Source organism: Triticum aestivum, chromosome 5B (assembly GCF_018294505.1).
Source record: "Triticum aestivum cultivar Chinese Spring chromosome 5B, IWGSC CS RefSeq v2.1, whole genome shotgun sequence".
Lineage (NCBI taxonomy): Eukaryota > Viridiplantae > Streptophyta > Magnoliopsida > Poales > Poaceae > Triticum > Triticum aestivum.
This window is the reverse complement of record NC_057807.1, coordinates 524176399-524178571: the sequence shown is the minus strand read 5'-3', so window position 1 is coordinate 524178571 and position 2173 is coordinate 524176399. Positions and strand designations below refer to the sequence as shown.

General features: G+C 58.9%; 1 protein-coding gene across 1 annotated transcript; it reads left to right on the top strand.

The window, feature by feature from the left end:
• The first annotated feature begins 227 nt into the window (after nt 1-227).
• On the top strand, nt 228-1154 carry LOC123116733 (B-box zinc finger protein 32). The gene has a single exon (XM_044537652.1). It carries the CDS (start codon nt 428-430, stop codon nt 1040-1042), a length of 615 nt encoding a protein of 204 aa, XP_044393587.1. The 5' UTR covers nt 228-427; the 3' UTR covers nt 1043-1154.
• The last annotated feature ends 1019 nt before the right edge of the window (nt 1155-2173 follow it).

Sequence of the window (2173 nt, the reverse complement as noted above, 5' to 3'; positions counted from 1 at the left end):
GAGTACGTAGTCCGAGCGGGATGAGGTTTCGTGGCCAGGGATCACTCTAGCGATCCCATCCGTCGTCCCGTCGGCGCATCCCACCGATGGAGCCCCCGGCCCCTCCAACTCGCGGCTCACGACGGTCGACCGCAGCCGCTAGCTTGTGCAAGCGCGACGGGTACGTGGACGTGGGAGTCGCGCGAGTGGCCCTCCCTCCACGCCCTCGCCCTCGCCAGACCGCCCAACGTCGCTCTCGCCTCCGGCCGCTTAGCTTGCATCCACGTAAACTGCCACGGAGTACAAAGCCGACCCGCCCCACGGGCCTCCTCGGTCGTCTTTAAATACGCGCTCGGACGTGGGGAAGCACAACACGCTGCTGCTGCCCCGCTCGCTCCCCGGCCGTCGACCGCCTCCCCGCCCGCCGCCGCCGGCCTCGGGGACGTGGATGTGTACCACCGCGAGGGCGCGCTGCGAGCTGTGCGGCGCGGGAGCGGACGTGCGCTGCGAGGCCGACGCGGCGTTCCTCTGCGCGGCGTGCGACGCGGAGGTGCACGGCGCCAACTTCCTCGCGTTCCGCCACCGCCGCACGCGCGTCTCGCCGCCCGGCCCCGCGGACGCCCTGTCCCGGACGTCCACGGCCGAGTCTGCGGCGCCGCCGGCCAAGGGCCAGAAGCCACTTGCGCGGGGCGACGCGGTGCTCGAGGGCTGGGCCAGGCGGATGGGCCTCGAGGCGGTGGCGGCGCGTCGGCATGCCGCGGCGGCCGGCCGCGCGCTCCGGGCCCAGGTCGCCGCGGGGCCGCCACGCGTGCCGCTGCGCGTCGCGATGGCGGCCGTGCTGTGGTGGGAGGTGGCAGCTCACGGTGGCGTCGACGAGCCCGGCGTCGCGCTCCGGCGCCTGGAGGCCTGCGCGCACGTGCCGGCGAGGCTGCTCATGGCGGTGGAGTCGTGCATGGTGCGCGGCCGCGGCAAGAAGCGGACGGCCGCGGAGGGCTGGGGCGAGTGCTCACCACCCCACACAAGAGACAAGACAAGACACCATCTTCTCCAAGACATGGCATGACTCGTTCGCTTAGGCATATTTTTTCTGTAAATATAAGTTAAGTGTAAAGGTTGATCAAATCTTAAGGTCACGCCTGTCGTTGGACTTTTCGGAAAAAGAAACATCCTAAGGTCGAAGGTACATTTTTCCTCGGTCAACCGAGTGATCGCGACCGGTGCGTCGGCATGGGCGGCAGGCGCGTAGCACGTCGCAGTTCGAGTGGGACGAGGTTTCGTGGCCAAGGACGACTCCATCGTCGGCGCATCTTCCCCTCCAAACTCGCGGCTCACGACGGTCGACCGCCGTGGAGTTTCGAGTGGCCGCGGTTGCGTTGGAGTCACGGTCGGCTGCGCCTGCGTGCGTGGAGGAGCGGAAAAGATCTCGATCGCGTGTTGCGTTCCAACTACCTACTGAATGAACTCGCGCTCACTAAATCCACGTCGGCTAGAAACTCCAGCTGGCGCGAAGCGGTGAGACGATCGAGCTGTAGTCTGTTGGATTGAAGATGGGCGGCTGCATTTGAATCTCGCACCAAGCGGTGGATCAACTTAAACTGAATAGTACTACACTGTAGTGTCGATTCAGTTTGGTTAGGGCCATATATTTGTTCTTGATTTTCCAACAAAATTATTTGGGGTTTTGGTTTTATGCATTCTTAGGTCCCGGTGACAAAGCGTTCACGGCAGAGATCAAAGGCGGAGGCCGAAAAAAATTAGGGTGTGACGAAATCTTAGTAACATTTTTTTTAATGCAAATTGAAACACACAGTACAAACGAAAATCAAATGCAATGAAAATGTAGACATGTTTCAATAGAAAAACAACCTAAAACAAACCAATAATGAAGTTTTCAATGACGTCTAAAAGACCTAGGCAATAACAATGCCCTACCCTCCTTTTGAAAATCTTTCCTTAATTTTACCGAGATCAATACTTTTGAAGATCTCTCCCTCAATCTAACGAACCATCAAGTCACTTCATCTTCATGAGTGACATGTGCCCAAACACTGGCACTTTCGCGGGCGCTTGGATTCGATTTCGAGCTGCTGCCCCTACCATTACTTCAAAATACCTTATCAAATATGCAATCCATAACATCAATTTGTAACTAAATTCTGATTGGTTTCAAGCTGCTGTTATGCTACAAAATTTC